A 22,712-nucleotide genomic window follows, 5' to 3' on the forward strand; every position below is an offset into this window, starting at 1 on the left:
TAATAAAAAAAAATACAAATATTATTCTAACATGATGAATTTATTCTTTTTGGAACAGATGTATAGAACTCTATTTCATGAGGTATGTCAGTGCAAACTAATATTAAGATTGAGATGCTTGCTGAATGCAGTTTTGTAGCCTTTATTCTGTAATAAAATTACAAAAATGCTAATTTCCTATCTTATAAAGAACACTGATAACAATGGCACTCTTTCATTCCAACTTACGGGGAAAACTCGGGGGTTTGTGGCAGGAAAGGCACTGTAGAAAACCTTACACTGTTCCATTCCATTTGAACTAGTATGGTGCTGAGATGTCACCCATTGTATGGCTGTCCTCTGGTCCTAATTTGGAAAAGTCTGAGGTGGTTCGTTGTGTGGTTGGTGCGGCAACATGCTGTATCAGGGCATGGTCCCAACCTCTCCCTCTCTCTCTCTCTCTCCCTGTTTCATTTAACTTTTTACCCCAGTTAATCTATGTTGATTGTTAAACTGTTTTTAACACAAACAAAAAAAAAAATAGTAATGAACTTTCACCCTGCCCAATACGTTTCATTCTTCATTGTACTTGCCAAAAAAGGTTCTAGGGCTCCCTGCATCAAATAATTAGATAAACATAATCAGAAAATGGATTGTTGGAAGAACAAGGGCTAAAAATATTGTGTCAGTAGACAAATGCCAAAACATGACATAAAATGGTTATGATGCTACAAAGGTTTGTTTTGTCAAATGGTGTCTATAAAGGAAAGCTTTATGCAAGTTCTGTGGTTGAAAATTTTGCCAGCTAGAATATTACACATATTCGTTTCACAAAATGACAACAGACTAACACGTCTTTTGAGATGCTCTTATTTTTTAATTTTAGGCATTTTAGAACCCAGAATTGCATTTTAGCAAGGGCAATACCTTACAACCCAAGGGAAGGCAATTGAGTTGCCTTATTGAACAAAATAACAGGTTTCAGCTGTATATTTATGATAGAGCTTTTTTCTATAACTTCACTAATTACTCATGTTAATGACAATATAAAATAATAAAATTTATAGTTATATAAATAAAGCATAATACACTGTTATTCACATGTGCTTAAGGACTCAGGTGATGGTAGTTACCCATCGGACCAAGGGTTGGCGCTGTTTGCTAATGCATTCTCTCTTCCTCCCTCTGCAGAAAGACAGCTGCTTCTCCTATGATGCCACTTCTATTGTCCGCCCTCTTAAACTCACCCATTTTCTGCTTAGGAGCCATATAAGCAGCAGTTCAACCATCTTTGGGACGTTCGATTAGGAACCCCATCTGAAAACACTTCTCCACATTTATTGTGTGCTTTCTTTGATTTTGTCTTTGCATTTGATTATACAAGGTCACCCAGTGGTGCTGCAAAGCTCTCACCTTGTTGTGTCTCCCATTTTACAATGCATAATTTCGAATATGCAATTGAAGAAATGCCAGGGCAGTGATTTAACAGAAATCAAGACATGGATTATTCATGCTCATTGAATATTGTCAGGATTTTTAACAGGCATGAAAACAATTTTTCTAAAATCGTTCATAATAGCTTTGAAAATAAAGGAATACATTGAAAGAAACATGTTTGTATACATCCAAAATCTGCATAAACCTAATGTTGAAATAAGGAGGTAAAATTTGATAAAAGAAGAAATGTGCTGAAAAGGGAACAGTACTAAAACAAATGTAAATATAATAATTGTGAAAATATTATAAAACAATATAATCAGGATAAGTATAGTGTTTGTAAGTCAGGATCTGTATTATTTTAAAAAAAAAATGATTTCAGGCAATGGCTGTGCTTTTGTAAACTTTTTTTTTTTTATTTGATGTGTTAATCTGACATTCTGGTAGTAAATAGATGTAAAAATGCTAGTTATTTTCTGACTTACAAACGAATCAATAATTGGGCAAATGGATTAGCTTATAAAAATTAAATCCTGCGTATGCAATTAGTTTCATCAGATGCTACAAAGTAGTCACATCTCACCTCCTGCTCTGTGGTAAGTGGCCTTTTTTCTTTTTCTCCAGATTTTGCACCTTTGGCTTTAGACGCTTTTGTATCAGTGCCTGGAAAAAAAATACAATAGGAAAGTGGACACTATAAGAACAAATGAAGCTGAAAAATATATATTGCAAGGTCATCGTTATCATTCTCTGCTGTTCTCGGGGAATATTTCCCAGGACAGTGTATGAGATGGCCAGCAGCTTAACCCGGCCAGGGTATGGAAGGATGGGGGAAGGCAGCTTTTGTAGGGCACTGCCTCCCTGAAGACGCTAGATGGCAGCTTCCCTGGAGTGTAGCGGTGCCCCAGATTCCCACAGGGCAACCTGGTATTTGGAGTTCGGTATCTCAGCCACCAGGGGATGCGGTGAAAGGACCATGGGAGACATGGTTTTCCCCTAACCCGGAAGTATGGACAGGCCACGTGAGCAGAAACACAGAAGTACTTCCCGAGTTTACCAATATAAAAAGACTGGACAGACCTCACAGAAGCAAGCCAGAGTTGTGTGGAAGAGGTGCGGAGGATAAAGAAAGAAGAAGAAATAAAAATTAATTGTGCATTTGTTTGTGGATGTGGTGCTTTTAAGGTGTGTCATCGGTGTCTGGTTGTCAGGTTTGAGGAGCAAGAGTGCCCTGTAGAAATTATAAAGCAGGACTCCTAACTACATGTTCAAACTACAGGCTCCTGTCCATCTGGTGTCACACTGCTGAGCTCCTCATCCTGTCACAGACAGTGAGCCTAGCAAACCCGTGCAAGAATCTTATTTTGGCCAGTTTTAGCCCTGATCTTATTCTCTCAGTCATTACCTACAGCTTGTCACCATAAGTGAGGAAGGCAATATAGACTGGTAAACTGACATCTTTGTCTAAGGATTAAGCTCTTTAAACTCCTACTTTACCACAATAAACCAGTAAAATGTTTATAAAATTGATACCTTCACATCTACTCTTACTGATGAATAAGACTCAAAGATACTTGAACTCCTTCATTTGGGACAGTTGCATACTCCTTACCTGCAGGAAAAATGACACTCTTTCCTGGCAGGGGACCATGACCTCAGAACTGAAAAAGAATCATTTTCATCCCAAACACATCAATCTAAGCAGTGACCTGTTCCAGTGCATGCCAGAAATTGCAGTCTGATGAGCCCAAAAGGACAACATTGTTGGCAAAATGCACATATATAACCCTTATGTTTTCAAACTGATACCCTCCAAAACTCAATGGTGCCTTGATATAATGTTTATGAAAATCATGAAAAAATGAGTGGACAAAATTCACCATTCATGGAATCCAATTCTCACATTTAATGGTCTTAAGTATTTGGAATGCAACTCTTGCTCCATAAATGAAGGGACTGAATGACAGCAACAGTTGCAGAAGCCTCTTGCAGAACTTTCAATTAGACAGTGAAGGCAACACAGTCATAAGTTTTTTTCCAAATCCACAAAGTATAAGTAAACAGGATTGGCATACAGTATATGTGCAAAGGTAAAGAACTGAGCCCCTGTTCTATGATGGATGGGATGGAATCCACATAGCTCTTCTTTAAAATGATGTTCAGCCATCAAACAAAGTCTCCTTTTAAGAACCCAGACATAGACTTTTTCAAGAAGGTTGAGGAGTGTTATAGTATATTTAAAGTTTTTTTTAAATATATATTTTTGGAATGCTCCCCATAATTATTAACTGAATCAAAAACAGGTTCTGTGCTCTGAGTCTACATTCTGTGATCATCACTATATAAGAATACATTGATTTAAATACATTTTCCTTGAACATAAGAAACATCTTACCTTTTTTCCCTCCTTTACTCTCATCTTTCTTTGTCGCTGCTCCACCCTGGGCACCTGCAGTACCTCCTCCAGCATTGGCTCCACCAGCTCCAGCTTTCTCATCTTTCTTGGGTGATTCCTAAAAAAAAAAAAAAATCTGATGAAATTATTGAAATAACCATCCTAGTTCACACAACAAAACCACTGTATATTATAAGCTGTTCACACTTAAATTAAATTTCTAAGTTGCAGATTCAAAGACCTTACAGTTATTTGAAATCTGTTTTTTTTCTGTAAGTCAAATACATAATTGCTAATAAGCATTTCAATATTTTCTATTCAACTTTGGCTGAAGTTGCTTTCAGTATTTGTAAATCCTTATATATTTTATGTAGCACCTTTTACACCAGACTGGATTCCATTTTTGCACACTCTGAATTGGACAAGCATGATAGATAGATAGATAGATAGATACTTTATTAATCCCAAGGTGAAATTCACATTTACATATTAATAGAATATATATGGACCTTTCAAATTGAGCTAATGAAAAATGATTCTACAAAGCAAATAATAAATAGAAGTAAACAAATTTTTTTTTTAAGAGAAAATATTAGGAGATTTGAAAACACACTTACATTTGAGTTTTGGGTGTACTGCAAGATGACTAAATCAGAGAAAGGAAATTAAACTATTATAGCTCAGGGAGACCTTATCTATACTGTACTAGTTCTGAAAATAAAAAGGCTGACCTAAGCCAGACCAAATTTAAGAAGCATTTCTGATGATACCAAATTTCATCACCAGAGGATTAAATATTCAATGCACTTAGATACAGTTTGTGGCATAAATGAGTTAGTAATAAAATGTGCAACAGATGCTGGCAAGGTACTGTATGTACAAATAACTACAAAAAAGACCCTCTTCCTGACCAGCAAAGACATTCAGTTTTCAAAGTGTGCTGCTTTTTGCTCAGCAACTGATGCCTAACGTGTAGTGTGAAATAACTGTAAAGCGTACAGACCAGAAAATGTTCTAAAGTTTGAAAGGATGAAAAACTTAAAAGAGGGTATATTGATACACACTGTTATGTCTAAGACTAGCTCAGAAGGTTCTACAAACAAGCAGGGAACATAAGTTTTATTTATTTGTTTTGAAAAGTTGGCTTTTTATAAAAATATTTGGCAATTGAAAACACTCAAAAACAAGAGAGACAGTCTGTATCCAAGCCAAAAAGACACTATGCAACATTCAGGAACACTAAAGTTAGTGTTAGTATATAAACAACTTAAAAAGGGTCTGGAATGCACACCAGACAAAAGGTTCAAGTTACAAATAAACAGAAAATTCTTGGATATTGGTGGTCTTGGGACATTTACAGACATTCCAAGTCAGTGACTGGTTTTATTGCTTTGCGGCAACATTAAAAGAAAATTTCAAATGATGAATCTCCATGTATTTTGGATTTTTTTAATATTTAGCCCTGGATGAGAAAGTGACATTCTAAAAACAAACCTGTACTGTGGAAGTTACTTATGTGTCAACATATTGTGCTACAGTATGAGCCTATTTAACCATTTACTGTACCCTGTCGTTAATTTTGAGTTAACATTAAGAACACCCTAATCCTTTCACAATAGTCATGACATATGTAACAGCCCCAGATGAGATAAGCCTGAACTGAATAATACATTGTTGCATGCCACACTAACTTATGAGTTTCCCATCAAACCAGTACCGTTTTTGGCCTATTCAGAATAAAAAGGGTGTATTTCAAGCTGATACATTGCATTCAGTTACAAAACATGACCATATGCAGTTTATACACAAGGCTCAAATGAGATTAGCTGGAAGGGTACTCTAACCCTAGCCTTGACAGCAATGTGCAAATTTAAAGTGTATAAATTTCATACTTCTCTCTCTAGTACAATGCAGTGACAAATTCTGGTCAAAAATGGATTAGGCAGTTTTTATCATGCTAAAGATACTTTGCTGATCTGAATCAAGCAAAGCCATCCTGTGTGCCACAGAAAACTTGAAACTTTTTTTCTACAGTTAATGACTTTGCTGAACAACTTCGTCTAAGCCTTAGTATCTGAAAAGTTTACTAGCAATAAAGACAATTTTTAAATATACACAAAAAGACCCCATAATCATCACAGCACCAAGACTTAAAAGAGTCAGGAATGTGGTCTCAACTTATCTAAAGGTTTTCTGCTTGCTGCCTTCAAAAGTGAAGGAATTATAGGACTCTGGGGAGCAGAGTTACTGTATTTAATTACTTTAACTTGCTGTTATTTGATAGAACTACCTAATAAAATTCCTCTGAAATTTTAATTTGGAAAAGTCTGAATTCATCAACATGTAGGCTGGATACAGTGTGAAGTATAGTGATCCTGGCCCTTGAATTCCAATTTGCCACTTACATGCTGAAAACTAGTTGTTTATGGCCCTCAACCTCAAACAGCTTGTTCCATCATATCCAACAAATTATTGACTGTACTGAAATCTGTCAACAAGGTAAGACACTGTATTAAGCTTAATATACTATTTAAGTGCATCCTGGTCAGGCCAGGAGGCCATAATGGAAGGAACAGGCAAACGGGCTTACCAGGAGCAGATCATTCCCCCACAAGACAGATGGCAGTGTCCTTCCAACCTAAACCCAATCAGAACACCCACAGGGTGGCATGGGAGTTGGAGTCCAGAAAAGCAACCCTGTCGGGGTCTTTGGGGTCCACCAGACAAAGCTGCTGGGGGAGGACTGCCATGGTTTCCACACAACCCAGAAATGCTCTGAACGGCCTGGACAGGATATTGGAAGCAGTTCCTGTGTCTGGTTTAAAAAGAAGCCAGCTGCCTTACTTGAAATAAGTCAGAGTCAGGAGGTAGCAGGCAACAGTCAGAGGTGGAGAGAAGGAGGATGATTGGTGATATATTGTTGGTTTATTGTATAATTGTGGCTAAAGGTTGGAGAGGTGTTAATTGGAATGTGCTTTGTAGAATATATAATCCTTTACTTTATTCAGACATTGTGGGTTGTTATTATTGTGTCTATGGTTCGGGCCTCTCTGGCACCCCCTTGTGGTTACAATGACTACTGTAGGTTTATGGAACTATTTCAAATCTTTTGGACAATGTGGCTCAGATTCACATTAGTGGTAGGAAAAGATGTACATAACTATCAAAAATGTTTCCATGAAAGATATGCATGACTGTCAATAATGTTACATATCATGTGGCATTCAAATATTGAAACAGGGACCCAAAATATGCCATGAAAAAAAAAAACATAAAATTGTCATCAATGACTTGTTGAGACCTAGCAGAATGGGTCCATGGACTCCTGAGACTTAAATTATCTTGGTCTTAAATTCAAAAGACCAGATAGTGCTTTTCAATACTCCAGCATTCACTTTTGAGGTGTTTAATTCACTGCTACTTTGCTTTTTGTGTTCAGATAACATGTGGTCATGTGGATTGTCTATCATGACCCATCTGTTATAAGATTCTGTGTTTTATGCATCCTTATATGTATCCTTCTGCAGTACTGCTACATTCTACTATTAGATGACTGACAGCAGACTGTCTATTCAAGTCAAATTTCTTAAGCCGTTTCATTAAAAGTATGTTTAATGGTCAAAGCTGACTGAATGTTTCTGGGTGTTGGCCCCTCCTCAATTCACCTGTAAGGCTGATATGCAAAGCAATCTAGAAAACTGCTTGTCATTCTTGTTAAATTTATGTTTGTCTGGTCTGTCTTGTCACACTACCATGACATATTCAAAGCTGGTAAAATGTTTACCCCTGTACTGCACACACATACGATGCCTCCGTCTTTAACTCTTTCATGGAGGATGTCGACTTTTGTCAAATGAGGGGATGATGGGGAGTAATCAACTGTAAATGCTGTCAAAACCCTCAGTTATGTTTTAGTTAGACTCTCTTTGCTAGAAGGAATGTTAGATTCATTGGTTTGACTGAGATTCCCTGCACTCACACGAGTACAAAGGAGCAAACAACAGCAAAAATGGCATCAACATCTGGTGAGAGATCGAAGTGAATTTGTAAAGCAAAATACTCTGTGGGCGATGTATTGCACATTATTGCTGAATTGGACTCTGACTTATGAGATTCTGATTTTGACACAAAGGACTGAAAATGAATGTGAGGTACCAGCATCAGCTGATCGTGTAGCTGACATGTCTATGGCAACGTTCGCCTGTGAGGACCGTCTCAACAGTGGCAAGAGGTACAAACCACATAACAATGCACTATCACCATCACCGCCGCCCCCCACCCCTCGCCATGTGAATACAGCCTGGGAGCCAGCATTCCTGGCAACCAAAACATGCAGCAACAGACGTGTTAAGTTGATTTCTGTGTGAAACCATTGCTTTATGTGCTTTTCAGAAAACTGTGTTTTTTGGAAAAAAAATATTCAGCCCTTAAAAAAGTTAAATAAAATAGTGCATATCCATGCTGGCTGAGAAGTTAATTACAAGGGGAAGATGTTAAAACCTGATAAACAAACCAATCAGTGCACAGAATTACTAAATAAAAACATATCACAAAATAGAAAATTAGCACAACAAGACCTTGGAAGGGAAAGAGAGATAGATAAATTAGACAGATGACATAAAGCAACAGGTGAGGTTAGAAACATTATAAAAAATGCAGAAGGAGAGTTAACAGGTGATGAAAAAGTGAGGAAGCAAGGAGTGAGTCAAAGTGCAGATACAGAGAAAAGAAAGAAATGAAGGAACTAACCTCATTTATTTTAACTTTTGAAGTAGGAGTCATACTGTAATTATAATAAGTTATGAAGAATAAGGAGATTGTATTTTCAAACAGTGAAAAACATAAGGTTATATCATATACAACTTTTCCAGTAATTTTCATTCTTAGCGAGTTGAGGAAGTCAGGGGCATTATCCTGTGGAATCACTCTGCCTCATGTGACATATTGAATGACTCACACCAACTAGTCTGTAACTCTCCCCAATAACATAAAACAGGTTTGATTTTGTCCATAGTCGTAGGGGCATTCTCTTTGTGCATGAGAGCTGACAATCAATGAATGCTGATTTGAAAGTATAATGCATTTAATGTAGTGATGAGAAGTAAGGAATGCAGGTGTTTTGGACCTCATGAACAAAAAAGGAGCTTGTTTCTCTAATGTACTGTATTTTGCATACCACAACAGAATGGAATTAATAAAAAGTGCAGAAATTGCTGTTGAATTAGCCATAGCTGTTAATTCTTTGTACAGCACAAGCTTCTTCAGGCATCACGCTATTGACTATCAGAAAAAGGGGCAAGCATAGCTGTGGTAGAAGGCTGGAACTCAGTTAGTAAATGTGACATGGATCGTGATTTCAGTTGTTTAAACTAACATGGTCTGTCAATAAGATCAGTAACTACAGCTAGGACATCCGACATACCCCATGACTAGAAGTTAAATAATGTAACAACAACTAGCTGAAAATCTTAAATACGACTTTCAGAAAACGTCAGAAAAGATCCCCTACTATGAAGGCAATAAATTCTTTCCCATTGTGAGTTAAGGTAGAATGAGTGATTTCCCTATCTTGCTGTGTTAAGTGAGACCAAATGGTCAAAAGTATCATTGAAGTCTTTCACCTCATTTCTTGTATCCTTATAGTTCAATAGTTAAACCAAGGACAGGAATAACTGTTTTAAAGAAATCCCTTTGTGAATATATAAACCAGATCTATAATGTGTAACAAAATGAACAGTCTTCTCAGCAAATAGTTGGAAGTAGGTGACAAGGAGAAGAGTAAAGAAGAGAAAACTCTTCTTGGATATATATGTAGGTGATAATAAAATAATACAAAAAAAGAAGATAAAGGACATATTTACAGAGACAATAAATTATAGTAAAGCATGATATCAGAGAAGATATTTATAGACATGTTTTCATAAGAGGCAAGAATATACTTTACAACAGGTGGACTACAAAACAAGTAGGGGTGAAAACAAATTGGAAGAGTCCAAAAGAGCTAGAGAAAATTTTTAAGAAAAGCTGAAAGACAATCAATACTGAATGTCAAAAAATGAACAAGGCACAGAACAAATAAAGCAATTGCACATTTCATAAGGCAAAGAACGGTATTTTTAACAAATAATACCTGAAGTAAAGTGCAACTTTGCAGTGCAACAAAAAATGTTTTTCACACCTTTCATTCATAGCAGCTGGAGCCCTATATCACATTAGCCAAGTTTCCATCCAGTTTTTTGCGACACTTTGTTATCGACAAACAGAATATACGTAAAAAAAATGTGCGAAATTTGCTGTCTCCAGCCTGTTTCCATCCAACTGGCTTTTTATCGATAAAATGGTGTGCGTGATGACGTCATCCCCTCCAAAACGAACTGTCGCATAAGTTTTGTTGTATCACGAAAAAAAATCTGCCCTTGAGCCGTTTCCATACATAATTTTGTGTATGTTGCAAATTATCTACCTTTTGTTTTCCACGTTACACCCGCTCCACTAAACAAAGAAATGGAGAGATTATTCAGTTTTTTGAAATTTGCCAGCTTACTGTTATTTCAGTTTCACAAATAATTGGAATTGTACATAATATCCGAAGACGACAGCAGAATGAAGCAGTTGCTTGTCTGATAGCCCTAGAGCTCGAAGAAAGTACCCCAGTGCGACGAAACCCACGGGTATGGGAGAGACGACGGAATAAGACCTTCTGGGAGGAGGTGGTGGGGAGACACTTCACAGAAAATCTCTGGCTGCAACATTTTAGAATGACACGGCCGATGTTTGAGATGTTGTGTGGATTCATCAGTCCTGATGTTGCGCCCATCACAGGTTATCACCGACCACCGGTTCCAACCCCAAAGCGGATTGCCATCGCCCTTTACAAGCTGGCAACCTGCGCCGAGTATAGAGTAGTTGGAGAAACTTTCGGAGTTAGTAAAACTACCGTCCATCGATGTGTATATGCTGTGTGCACCGCTATTAAAGAAAAATGAATGCGGCGTTGTATCAGACTTCCGACTGTAGCGGAGGCCAATGAAATTGCATACCACAATTCCTTGGTGCATCTTGTGCCACAGATTTACGGTGCACTGGATGGCACGCATGTGCCTATTCTTACCCCGACGGAAGGCTACCACGATTACATTAATCGCAAAGGGTGGCCATCTATTGTTCTCCAGGCCCTTGTTGATGACAGGTGCATGAAACGAGACATTTGCGTTGGCACTCCTGGAAGTGCCCATGATGCAGCTGTGTTTGCAGCATCGGATCTGTACAGGTGAGCCTACCTTTCAACATCCCTTCTCAGTGCGATAACAACTGAATTAGTACTGTAACCTGCTTCCCTTAAGGTTTTTAATTAAAACTGAAATTTGAATTAATACAAAATAACGACGTTTAATCAAAAAACTAAAGTTAATATTAATGAGAGAATTTCTCATATATGCTAAAACATCTGCCATTTAATAATAAGAAAAAAATGTTTAGATAATGAAACACACGGTTTATTAAATATTTTGACTGGCACAGTAAACTACCTTTGTGGTTTTTGTATTATTTAGACATCCTGAGAGACACCCCCAGGCTACAGGTGATGTGGAGGGAGTTCAGGTACCCCTTTTAGTAGCAGGAGACCCAGCCTATCCGCTACTGCATTGGCTCATCACGAGAAAACGAGTCTCTTCATCAGACCATGCGAACCGCTCCGCTATTCTCGTTTTGATTGCACGTGATGAAAATGTATCATGTGACACATTTATTTGCGTTAAAGCCCTTTTTTCCGACAAAAAGTGTTTCCAATGTAGTTTTTGCGACATCTGAAGTATCGATATGGAATTTATGCGCTAAAGTTAAATGGAAAAATATTATGTCGACATGTACAACATTTTATCGATAATTAGCATTTCCATCAGCTAAAATTTGAAGCGCTAAATATTTTTTTGCAAAAACTCCTTGGATGGAAACCTGTTTAATGAGTAGGATCTTAAAGTGAATAAATATAAAGACATTTTGTTAGTTTACTAGTGACTTACACTTGACTGAATTGAAGTGTGGTGTAGTGGTTAAGACTATGGAATTCAAACACTGAGCCTGTGGGTTCAAATCCCTCTCCTGACATTGTGTGACCCTGAACTATGGCGTTATTTCAGTGCCACTATTCTGAGCGCACGTAAAAAAATATTGCAAGTGTTGCATTTTGAGGAGAAATTTATTTTGAGCGTACAAAAGCTGAATTTGAGTGAACAAAATTCATTGCTGCGTGCAAAAAATGTATTTCAGTGTTTGCACTTATCCATATACACACACACAATAGCACCCCCTCTCGCTCAGTTTTTTCATTTGCGCTTGCTCGCAATGTGTTGCTTGCGCTCACAACATTCTCTGCTGCAAGCGCTCAACTCTCTGTACACTGTTATAAGTGTGCCACAAAACCAACCAATCACAGACTTGGTTTCAAAAATTGTGATTGGCTCTTACGGTCTCCAATCAGCTCGCTAGCTGCTGCATTCCGGAAACAGTCCGAAATGTAGCTAAATCCAGCTAAACTCAATTAAACCCCAATTTATGGATAATATCTTTAATTATTTTATTTTAAAATATATTATTTGTTAAGACTATCGTTGGTGTAGTATAATGTAGTTGCATACTGTGGTGTAGTATTATTGGAGCCATTATTTGATTCTGCCATCTCTTCTTTGGCTGCAGAGTAAATCAAAACTCCCTCTATCTGCAAGAAGCGAGGCTGAGTGGACAGTGTTTCCGGTGTCCGGAATGCAGCAGCTAGCGAGCTGATTGGAGACCGTAAGAGCCAATCAGAATTTTTGAAACCAAGTCTGTGATTGGTTGGTTTTGTGGCACACTTATAACGGTGCACAGAGAGTTGAGCGCTCGCAGCAGAGAATGTTGTGAGCTAGCAACACATTGCAGCAAGCGCAAATAAAAAACTGAGCGAGAGGGGGTGCTATTGTGTGTGTGTATATGGATAAGCGCAAACACTGAAATACATTTTTTGCACGCAGCAATGAATTTTGTTCACTCAAATTCAGCTTTTGTACGCTCAAAATAAATTTCTTCAAAATGCAACACTTGCACTTGCAATCTTTTTTTACGTGCGCTCAATATTTTTTTACGTGTGCTCAGAATAGTGGCACTGAAATAACGCCATACTGAACAAGTCACTTCACCTGCCTGTCCTCCAACTGGAAAACCCAAAGAAATGTAATCAATTTTATCTCAAATTTTATAAATTGCTTTAAATAAAGGCATCAAACAAATAGATAAATAATAATATTTTTGTGTCCAAACTGCACTTTATGGTAGTGGACATCATCTATACTAATAAAAGGCAAAGCCCTCATTGACTGACTGACTGACTGACTCATCACTAATTCTCCAACTTCCCGTGTAGGTGGAAGGCTGAAATTTGGCAGGCTCATTCCTTACAGCTTACTTACAAAAGTTAGGCAGGTTTCATTTCGAAATTCTACGCGTTAGGGCTGATTTATACTTCACGCTCAGAACGTGTACACGCCCGCATCATGGCTGCCACGCGTTCCCAGCGTTCATTTCACGCGTCCTCTGAGCAGGTCCTCAGAAATTAACGCGACGCATGCGTGAGTTGCAGTACCAGCAAAAATTCGGGGGGCGCAGTGTGCTAAAAGTTGGAACGTGACGTCAGAGTCTCTGTTTACTATCTATATGTGACAGCAAGCCTCTAAGGAGATCCTTCGGGGATCGATGTGCGCGCTTTGTTGTTTGATGAATGGTTCAAAGTGGTGAAGCAAAATGCCGACATACAGATGCATTCGTGGTGCTTTTATATTCAAGCGTTGCATATTCCCGATCGTAATGACACGATACATTTTAAAAGTCTCACATACCATGTTTTGTGCCGTCTATTTTTATTTTTTTACTTTACCTGCTGTCAGGTCCAAGAAGCTTGTAGCGATTAAAAACTGGGATGACGTTTACGATAGTCTGCTTTAATAATAAAGTAAACTACACGGTTAAAGTGGACATTTCGCGATTAAAGCCGAAATTTCCACTTTAATCACAAAATACACGTTTTCACCGTGTCTTTTACTTTTTTCTCAGTGGCTCAAATACAGCGCTATACATTATGTTGCCGATGTAACGTTGCAAAAAAATAAACAGACGGCACAAAAGATGGTATGTGAGACTTTTAAAATTTTTGGTGTCATTACGATCGGGAATATGCGTCGCTTGAATATAAAAGCACCACGAATGCATCTTTATGTAGGCATTTTGCTTCACCACATCGAAGCATTCATCCCGTAGGATTTGCATAGAGGCTTTCTGTCACATGTAGATAGTTCCCGAACATATTGACACGATACATTTTAAAAGTCTCACATACCATCTTTTGTGCCGTCTTTTTTATTTTTTTATTTTTGCAACTTAACAACAGCAGCATAATGTATAGCGTTATATTTGAGCCACTGAGAAAAATAAAGGACACGGTGAAAACGTGTATTTTGTGATTAAAGTGGAAATTTCAGCTTTAATCTCGAAATGTCCACTTTAACCTTGTAGTTTACTTTATCATTAAAGCAGACCATCGTAAACGTCATCCCAGTTTTTAATCGCTACGAGCTTCTTGGACCTGACAGCAGCGGAAAGCAGCAATAGATCACCACACAGAACAAATTAAATGTATGATATTCCAACTCTCTGCACATTTCGAATCCTTAGATTTATACTTGATATCACGTTCATGATGAAATGCATTAAAGTGTGTATGTTATATTTTACATATAATTTCGTTTAAATAATGAATACTGTTAATTACACACATGGGGGAATAATTACACACAGTGGGGTGTCACGGTGGTGGAGCGATAGCACTGCTGTCTCGCAGGGAGTTATGTTGCTGGTATTTCTTGCTTGTATTCCACACTGTGCTCCTGTTTCCTACCAAAGATATGCAGATTTGGGGATTTGGTGCTACTAAAATAACGCTAGTGTATGTGTGTGCTTGTATTCACCTTGCGATGAGCTGAGGCCTCCTCAAGGGACTGTTTCTCACTCGTGCCCAATGCTTGCTGGAATGGACACATCCCTACATTGATGGATTTAATCAATAAACATCCTTTTCAGAGATATTGCGGTAAGGTGTCATTGGAATTTAATGGGTGTTCTAGGCAATTCACAACACAGAGAAGCCGAACATGTTCTCACCATGATAATATCTCGCACTGCCACCTGGTGGATTCCTCCAGATTTACGTAAAGTACGCACGCAAGTATGAACACTACAACACTTGCGTAGCAGGAGCGTCCACTGCAGTATGTGTCGCGTCGCATGAAGTATAACTCCGGCCTAACGGTCATAACTAAAACCTACTTACGTACATATATACGGCCATAGCCTGCAGCTCGTGGCCGTGTGAGGCGGAGTACGTCTCCCACGTAACTGAGTGCCTGCCTATATAAGGCCGTTCGTCGGCAGCAATCCAATAGACACGCTGCCGCTAAATATTCGCGGGTGAAGGACTGTGCTTATGCAAACGAAGATGAGATGGTCAGGGATAGACTAGTGTTTGGCACAAACTCAGTGAAAGTGCGAGAGAAACTTTTAAGTGCCAGGTCTTAGCTAACATTAAATAAAGCCGTGGACATCGCAAGATCGCACGAGATAACACAAGCACAGCTGAGAACCTACGATGCATGCACTCAGAGCGGCTCACGTGAACTGACTGTGAACGCAGTACTCAGAGAACAAGCAAGAGCTCCAAAGAGCGCTGAACAAAAAACGCATTACACAATTGAGAAGGCAGCAAAAGAATATGAAGCGAGTGACGCATACAAGCATATTCATAAGTGCAGCTACTGCAGAAACAAAGCACTGTGTAAACCTTAAGTTTAAATTAAGTTCATAGACACGCTGCTGCTGGCATTTGTCATGCCTATGACGAATACGATATTCGCAAGATACAAGTTTAATGAGAAGACGGAGGGTATAAACAAGACTTTTGATCACTTTGTAACGGAGTTAAAATTGCTGGTGAAGGACTGTGGTTATGCAAATGAATAGGAAAGCATGGTGTAAAGCTTAACTTTAAATTAAGTTCATAGACACGCTGCCGCTGGCATTTGTCATGCCTAAGATGAATACGATATTCGCGAGATACAAGTTTAATGAGAGGACGCAGGGTATAAACAAGACTTTTGATCACTTTGTAATAGAGTTAAAATTGCTGGTGAAGGACTGTGCTTATGCAAATGAAGATGAGATGGTCAGGGATAGAATAGTGTTTGGTGCAAACTCGGCAAAAGTGCAAGACAGTGGGGTGTTACGGTGGTGGAGAGATAGCACTGCTGTCTCGCAGGGAGTTATGTTGCTGGTATTTCCTGCTTGTATTCCACACTGTGCTCCTGTTTCCTACCAAAGATATGCAGATTTGGGGATTTGGTGCTGCTAAAATAACGCTAGTGTATGTGTGTGCTTGTATTCACCTTGCGATGAGCTGAGGCCTCGTCAAGGGACTGTTTCTCACTCGTGCCCAATGCTTGCTGGAATGGACACATCCCTACATTGATGGATTTAATCAATAAACATCCTTTTCAGAGATATTGAGGTAAGGTGTCATTGGAATTTAATGGGTGTTCTAGGCAATTCACAACACAGAGAAGCCGAACATGTTCTCACCATGATAATATCTCGCACTGCCACCTGGTGGATTCCTCCAGATTTACGTAAAGTACGTGCGCAAGTATGAACACTACAACACTTGCGTAGCAGGAGCATCCACTGCAGTATGTGTTGCGTCGCATGAAGTATAACTCCGGCCTAACGGTCATAACTAAAACCTACTTACGTACATATATACGGCCATAGCCTGCAGCTCGTGGCCGTGTGAGGCGGAGTACGTCTCCCACGTAACTGAGTGCCTGCCTATATAAGGCCGTTCGTCGGCAGCAATCCAATAGACACGCTGCCGCTAAATATTCGCGGGTGAAGGACTGTGCTTATGCAAACGAAGATGAGATGGTCAGGGATAGACTAGTGTTTGGCACAAACTCAGTGAAAGTGCGAGAGAAACTTTTAAGTGCCAGGTCTTAGCTAACATTAAATAAAGCCGTGGACATCGCAAGATCGCACGAGATAACACAAGCACAGCTGAGAACCTACGATGCATGTACTCAGAGCGGCTCACGTGAACTGACTGTGAACGCAGTACTCAGAGAACAAGCAAGAGCTCCAAAGAGCGCTGAACAAAAAACGCATTACACAATTGAGAAGGCAGCAAAAGAATATGAAGCGAGTGACGCATACAAGCATATTCATAAGTGCAGCTACTGCAGAAACAAAGCACTGTGTAAACCTTAAGTTTAAATTAAGTTCATAGACACGCTGCTGCTGGCATTTGTCATGCCTATGACGAATACGATATTCGCAAGATACAAGTTTAATGAGAAGACGGAGGGTATAAACAAGACTTTTGATCACTTTGTAACAAAGTTAAAATTGCTGGTGAAGGACTGTGGTTATGCAAATGAATAGGAAAGCATGGTGTAAAGCTTAACTTTAAATTAAGTTCATAGACACGCTGCCGCTGGCATTTGTCATGCCTAAGATGAATACGATATTCGCGAGATACAAGTTTAATGAGAGGACGCAGGGTATAAACAAGACTTTTGATCACTTTGTAATAGAGTTAAAATTGCTGGTGAAGGACTGTGCTTATGCAAATGAAGATGAGATGGTCAGGGATAGAATAGTGTTTGGCGCAAACTCGGCAAAAGTGCAAGACAAACTTTTTTAGTTCATAGACACGCTGCCGCTAAATATTCGCAGGCAAATCCACAACTTAACACCAGGAATGCCTGTTGAACATCTTAGATTCACGAGTATTGATTTGGGTAGTGATCACTTCGATGAATGAAACCTGTTATCTTTATAACGGTTGACAACGAAGATGAGATGGTCAGGGATAGACTAGACAAACGCGGAATGTAACTTGAACACAACACATCCTCCAAATACGAACCTGATTGAAACAAATAATGATAATCAAATCCTTGATGACAGCAACACTCATAACAGTCACAAAACAATTACATTGACAATCATGTTACGTTATTTTTAAAATGTTTCCTTTTCTTTTTCATAACTTCTTTAACACACAACTTCTCCGCTGCGAAGCGCGGGTATTTTGCTAGTATATATATATTGTGGAGGACTGCCGGCTTCTCATGCCGGTCCTCACCCCCAGGCCGCTGGGAGGAGCTCTCCCGACAGCAGGATAGTGCCCCGAGGTCCAGCAGGGCCTTATGGACTTTGTAGTATTTATACACAGCCCTGCTGGATACCTTGGGGGCCACCAGGAGTCGCTGTGGGGGGGCTTATGGGCTCTTTTATGCCTTGTGACCCGGGAGTACGTCACGGTCATGTGACGGGAAGGAACGACGTGCTCCCGGGATGAAGTAACGGACTGATTGCCCTGACCCGGAAGGAATAAGGAACTGTGGACTGTTGGGACAGGAACACCTCCGGGTCAGGGGCTATAAAAGGACGATGCCTCAGTCCAGACACTGAGCTGAGCTGGGAGGTAGAGAAGCAAGTGTCTGGGCGAGGAGGAGAGAGATTATTGTGTTTCTTGTAGTGATTTATGAGTAGTGTGGAGGCTGCTTGGTGCACTGTGGAAAAGGAAAATAAAAAGTCTTGGACTTTTACCTGGTGTCTGGAGTTGAACCGCCCCTACTGCCACACTGGCGTAGCCGGCAGGATTTTCTGGCCGTCTGTTGGCAGGGGACCTGCATTAAATATAAATATTGTGTGGGCAGACCACCCTAAGGAAGACACTCGTCAACGCACGGAGGTGCAAACACCCACTCCTACGGAGAGCGCTGCGTCGGTGTGCCTTCTGCTACTTCGGACCGTGATGGGGAAGAAGACCGGGAAAAAAAAGGTCAGTCCCAGCTGGGTGCAAAACATGACGGACGCTGAGATGTCCTGGACATACCTGAACGGTAGCGAGGAAGACCGAGCGCTAATTCGGGCCGAGTAAGCCCGGGTAGAGCGACTGTCGGGACAAGGACAGCTGTCGAGTGCGTCGGACTCCCTAGATGGCCCGGGGATTCCGCCACCCACTACGGAGGTAGGTGCAGGTAAAACGCCCGACGTTTCAGGTTTGTTTATATCCTGTTTTGCAGACGCCCGCAGACAGAATCTCAGCGGCGTCTCGGATGCCTGGCTCACGTTCCCGCAAAATGGCCGCTGCTCCCAGAAGGCAAGCCAGGATGAGAGACAACTAGTGACGGCCCCTTACGAGGATAACAGACTGGTCACCCGCGGTGGATGCCGGGAAGGTGGAGGTCGCTCTGAGTCCTCCGACGAGGTTGTTTGTTCCCCAACGAGACCGAGTCTCTTGGAAGGGGAGAAGAAGGCGAGTGAAGCAGCGGCGAGAACTCCAAAAGCCCACGAGGTGCGGGAGATGACTGGACGGCTCTCCGTCACAGTAGGAGGGGAGGGAGGCAGTCGGCCGGCAACGGCCAACCAGACCTCGAAGGACTTCAAGACCCGAGAGCCTTTGCGCTCGCCAACCGAGCACGTGCCAGGGAAGGACGTGCTCATTGGTTCCCGGCCGGACGAGACGAGAAAGGCGGAAGCGCAAGTACAGCCGGTCGTAAACACTAACTGTATGGACTTAAGGGGTCTCGAGAAATACCTCGAGCCCCTGCACCGTTTCTTGCAGGATATTAAAGAACTGAAGGAACGTGTGGAGGAATTGGGAGCGACGGCAGCAGCACCGTTGGAGGGTCTGCGGGACTTTGCGCAGCGGCTGGGCCGGGAAGCTCCAGTGGTGATCAATGCGGGAGTGCAGGTGAGTCTGTCCCGTGTCGTAGAATATAAGGGGACACAGTGCGATCGGGCACCGCAGAGGATGAGTAGCGGTTGACAAAGCACCGTGTGCCCGACAAGAGAGTGGGGCACGATGACCGAATGGTCGGGGACTGGAGCAAACAGCCCGGGGCATGCGCTTGACGTGGCTTTCCGGAGCAGTGCAGCCCTCCAGAACCCAACCGGTCTTAAGTGCGGGGTAGCACCGGTGACAGGAGTGCCGGGTGAAGCGCCGATCGCGCCGGTGCAGCTAAACAGTGCTGTTCATCAGAGCGATGCGGTGCTAATGACGCCGCCTCCTAGTAAGTGGAAGGTAACGGGGATGCAGACAGCAAAGAGGCTCTCTTCTTTCCATAGGGAGCCTCAGGCTGAGCACAAGCCCCAGATCAAGCGGGAGATCCCCAAAAGAGAAGGTGGATCTCCCGACATAATGGAGAGAAGGCGTGAGGGCAGCCCAGCAGCCGTAATGGCCACCTTAGCAGATAAAGGGGTGGAGACGACACTAACGGAGTTCCCCAGGTGCTTTAGGTCTCGCAGAGGGAGGCAACCAGGAGGACTTCGCCGGTGCTACAACTGCCGGCGGCTGGGCCACAAGTGGCGCCATTGTCCCCGGGGAGACAGGGGGTATACCGTTCCCCCAAGGTTCACTCAAGGACAGGGACAACGCAGCCACGGTCCGGCTGATGCGTCCTCCTGGAGGAGGACGTCCCTCGCGGGGCTGGACGCTCCGTCCCAGAAGTCGTCGCTAAGGGGGGGGAACTGTGGAGGACTGCCGGCTTCTCATGCTGGTCCTCACCCCCAGGCCTCCAGGAGGAGCTCTCCCGACAGCAGGATAGTGCCCCGAGGTCCAGCAGGGCCTTATGGACTTTGTAGTATTTATACACAGCCCTGCTGGATACCTTGGGGGCCACCAGGAGTCGCTGTGGGGGGGCCAATGGGCTCTTTTATGCCTTGTGACCCGGGAGTACGTCACAATCACGTGACAGGAAGGAACAACGTGCTCCCAGGTTGAAGTAACGGACTGATTGTCCTGACCTGGAAGGAATAAGGAACTGTGGACTGTTGGGACAGGAACACCTCTGGGTCAGGGGCTATAAAAGGACGATGCCTCAGTCCAGACACTGAGCTGAGCTGGGAGGTAGAGGAGCAAGTGTATGGGTGAGGAGTAGAGAAATTATTGTGTTTATTGTAGTGATTTATGAGTAGTGTGGAGGGTGCTTGGTGCACTGTGGAAAAGGAAAATAAAAAGTCTTGGACTTTTACCTGGTGTCTGGAGTTGTCCCTGAGGGTTCAAGGGAGCACTAGTGCCCCCTACTGCCACACTATATATATATATATATATATATATAAGTCATGATTAACTAGAAGATTTCTGACGCTAACAGTGACTATTGGCTTTTGAGTTGTAATCCAGCATTGCTTACACAATACAATAAATCATGGATGTGATGAGAGAGTTTTGTGGCATTATGTGTTTTAAATTAAATTAATTAATTCAGAGCATTCATGCTCCAGGTGGGCCCAGGTGCACATTAAAACATGCATTAGCTCCTCTGAGTTTAATGAGGTGCTTGGCTGATCGCACATTGTTATGCAGATGTGAGGAGGTCAGTCAGGTGCTTTGTTCACGCCTCAGAGTCTGTGATTGTGGCACCTGCATCTGGACATAGCTTAAAAGGGAGCCTAGTCATTAAAACAGATGCAGAATGAAAAAGAAGATGAAAGACAATGGAGGATAAAGAAAGAGACAGCGAGAAGCAGGATATGGAGAGCCCGTGCTGTGAGGAATAGAGGCAGGTGGTCGGGAGTGAGAAGCATGCAATGCTCAATGCATCCATTTTAGGCTTCTAAAAAATCATTTAGATGATATCATTGGAAAGTAAAAAAAAAATCTACAATATAAGAACCTAACATTGCAGACTAATAAGCCATTAAATTAAATAAGGTCTGAGATTGGCAAGAATTGGATTTTAATTAAGCAGTTGGGTTGGAACAAAGACAGCCACAGCAGCCCTCCAGGACCAACTTTGCCCATCCCTGCATTAGGTTATACCATAGGAGTATAATATGAATATTTTGCACAAAGAAAAAAATAATAGTGAATCTGCAGCTTGAACATGTACACATCATTCACCAAGGTTCTAATTAGCATGTAAAAAATTCAGAGTCTAAGAAGAGTCACTTTTATATGTGGGCCAATGTACATTTTAACTCACTTCTCTCTTATCACTATTAGATGCTTAAGAATTAGACACTATTCAATCTAACAATTAAAACAAAAGGAAACCCCTGTGTTTACCCAAAACAGCATAGCAGAATGGTCCACACATTCTTGCACACTTGTAAGACCTAAAGTACAAAGCTACTAATAAGTGGTGTACAGGGGGCGCATTGGGATGCAGTTTTTTGCCCCTTAACTACATAATGTAAAAGTACTGTACCTTCCTGGGGTTCAATTTGAATCTGGGATAGAAAATGATCAGTTTGAATTAACCCACCTAACAATGTCAGTCAAGCTGGAATGGTGAATGCAAAAAGAAGCACATAGGTATGCAGAGCAGCTAAGTAAGAATATTCAACTTCCTTATTTATTTAAATTTCTGATCTAGTCTCCTTTGTTAATCATCATTCCACAAATAGCAGAACATTTTTAGAAGTGTGTTTTGTGTTTGTTTTCCTGAGGATTTATCTTACCACTTCTTACCAAAGTGAGTTAACTCAAGTCATGTTATTAATCAGGATGTAGGTAAAAAAAAGGTGCAAACCAAGTTGGAATAGCATTAGGAAAAGAAGATTATGATAATTTACCTTATCCTTCTTCTTGGCAGCACTTTTAGTCTTTTGATTGCGATCAATGGATATACTACTAGAATGGCTAAGGGATCGCTCCCCTTTCAAGTCAGCTCTTCTTGCAAACAATGGCTATTGACAAAAAAAAATTACATATGAAGCTTGAACTTTTAGTTTTTAATTTGATTAAATATTAGTATTTCTTTGGTTTCACTTATTATGGAAAAACACAAAAAATTTAATGTTTAAGAAGAAA

At 41.0% G+C, this 22,712-nt stretch overlaps 1 protein-coding gene across 4 annotated transcripts in view; it reads right to left on the reverse strand.

Moving 5' to 3' along the window:
- Positions 1 to 22,712, reverse strand: part of lrrc71 (leucine rich repeat containing 71) — a 69,064-nt gene that overhangs the window by 8,655 nt on the left and 37,697 nt on the right. For all 4 annotated transcript variants that reach the window (XM_039741845.1, XM_039741830.1, XM_039741837.1 and 1 more), the window contains 3 exons: positions 22,475 to 22,588; positions 3,812 to 3,929; positions 2,000 to 2,079 (listed from right to left, as the gene is read on the reverse strand). In XM_039741845.1, coding sequence (XP_039597779.1) covers positions 2,000 to 2,079; positions 3,812 to 3,929; positions 22,475 to 22,588 — 312 coding nt within the window. The remainder of the gene's footprint in view (positions 1 to 1,999; positions 2,080 to 3,811; positions 3,930 to 22,474; positions 22,589 to 22,712) is intronic.

The sequence above is a fragment of the Polypterus senegalus genome, chromosome 1 (genome assembly GCF_016835505.1).
Source record: "Polypterus senegalus isolate Bchr_013 chromosome 1, ASM1683550v1, whole genome shotgun sequence".
Classification (NCBI taxonomy): domain Eukaryota; kingdom Metazoa; phylum Chordata; class Cladistia; order Polypteriformes; family Polypteridae; genus Polypterus; species Polypterus senegalus.